Raw genomic sequence first — 1,217 nt, 5'->3', positions numbered from 1 at the left:
TGCCGCAGGCGGTGAGGTTTTGGACGGTGCCGGGCTCCAGCAGGTGGGAGTCCAGCAGAAGGTACCAGCCATTGGGGTACACGGGGGGCAGGTCGCCCTTCTTTCGCCTCTTCCGCACTAGGTTGGCAGTGTATGCCTTGCCTCGGCCCCTTTCAGGAATGTAGCCCACCTCCTCGGGGGTCCGGAGCAACTCCAGTGGCCGGGATAGCTCCCAACATGTCCATAGTCCCAGAGCTAGCAGAATAAGGAGGAGGAAGGACCCGAGGCTACGGGCGGAAGGGTCCGGGACAGAGGGGGGCAGGAGACGGGCGCTGAGGAAGCCACCGCCAGCATTGGCCAACAGCACAGCGCCCAACACACACAACAGAGACAGCACGGGCCGCGGCACTGACTTCATCCTACCGTTACCTGCCAGCCACTAAATGCGCCCCGCCCTCCGCCGCCCTCTTATCAGGAGCTTCCATAGTAACCGCGGACTCTCCCCGCCCACTATGCCTCACCTGTACCCGACGACACGCCCACATCTAACTGTACACGGGCAACACGACTGCATGCCTGTACTGACACCCCTCATTGTGCACTGACACCCCACTGCCTGTACTGACACCTCTCACTGTACACTGACATCCCACTGCCTGTACTGACACCTCTCACTGTACACTGACACCCCACTGCCTTTAACCACTTGCTGACTGGGGTGTTTACACCCCCTTCCTGTCCAGGCCATTTTTTATTTTATTTTTTAACAAAAAAAGTACAGAATATTTTAAAAAAAATGGTTTTCCCTTTATTATTTTAGAAAACAATTATTTTTACACAATTTTTTGGTAAAATATAAAAGGCGGGGTCACGTCGGGTAAATAGACACCAACATGTCAAGCCTTAAAATTGCACGCCTGTGAAATTGCAAAAAAACACCATAGCCAAAATTTGCCATAGGCGACGCTTTAAAAGATTTTACCGCTCATCAGTTTAGTGTTATCAGTGATTGATGGCCCTAGAATTATTGCTCTCATTGCGATGTTCGCGGTGATATGTAACACGTGCAGCATAATTGGAGCAATCGCCGTTTTTGCGTGTAGGCGCATGTAACGCATTTCTGCGCATCTATGTGGGGGTGAGGGACTTTTAAAAAAAATTGTGTTTTTTTTCATGTTTTGTGTGTGTAAATCTGTATTTATTTTTTGAGCATTTTTTTTTTACTTTTTTTTTTTTTT

At 49.6% G+C, this 1,217-nt stretch overlaps 1 protein-coding gene across 1 annotated transcript in view; it reads right to left on the bottom strand.

Annotated features, from left to right (window-relative positions):
- Positions 1–409, bottom strand: part of LOC108795927 (cholesterol 7-desaturase-like) — a 28,591-nt gene extending 28,182 nt beyond the window's left edge. Inside the window, exon 1 of the mRNA XM_018567261.1 lies at positions 4–409. Coding sequence (XP_018422763.1) covers positions 4–397 — 394 coding nt within the window. The 5' untranslated portion in view covers positions 398–409. The remainder of the gene's footprint in view (positions 1–3) is intronic.
- Positions 410–1,217: the final 808 nt, after the last annotated feature.

The sequence above is a fragment of the Nanorana parkeri genome, unplaced genomic scaffold (genome assembly GCF_000935625.1).
Source record: "Nanorana parkeri isolate BGI_ZX_2015 unplaced genomic scaffold, ASM93562v1 scaffold1026, whole genome shotgun sequence".
NCBI classification, from domain to species: Eukaryota; Metazoa; Chordata; class Amphibia; order Anura; family Dicroglossidae; genus Nanorana; species Nanorana parkeri.
The sequence above is the reverse complement of the archived record's forward strand: the minus strand, read 5'-3'. Positions and strand labels throughout refer to the sequence as shown.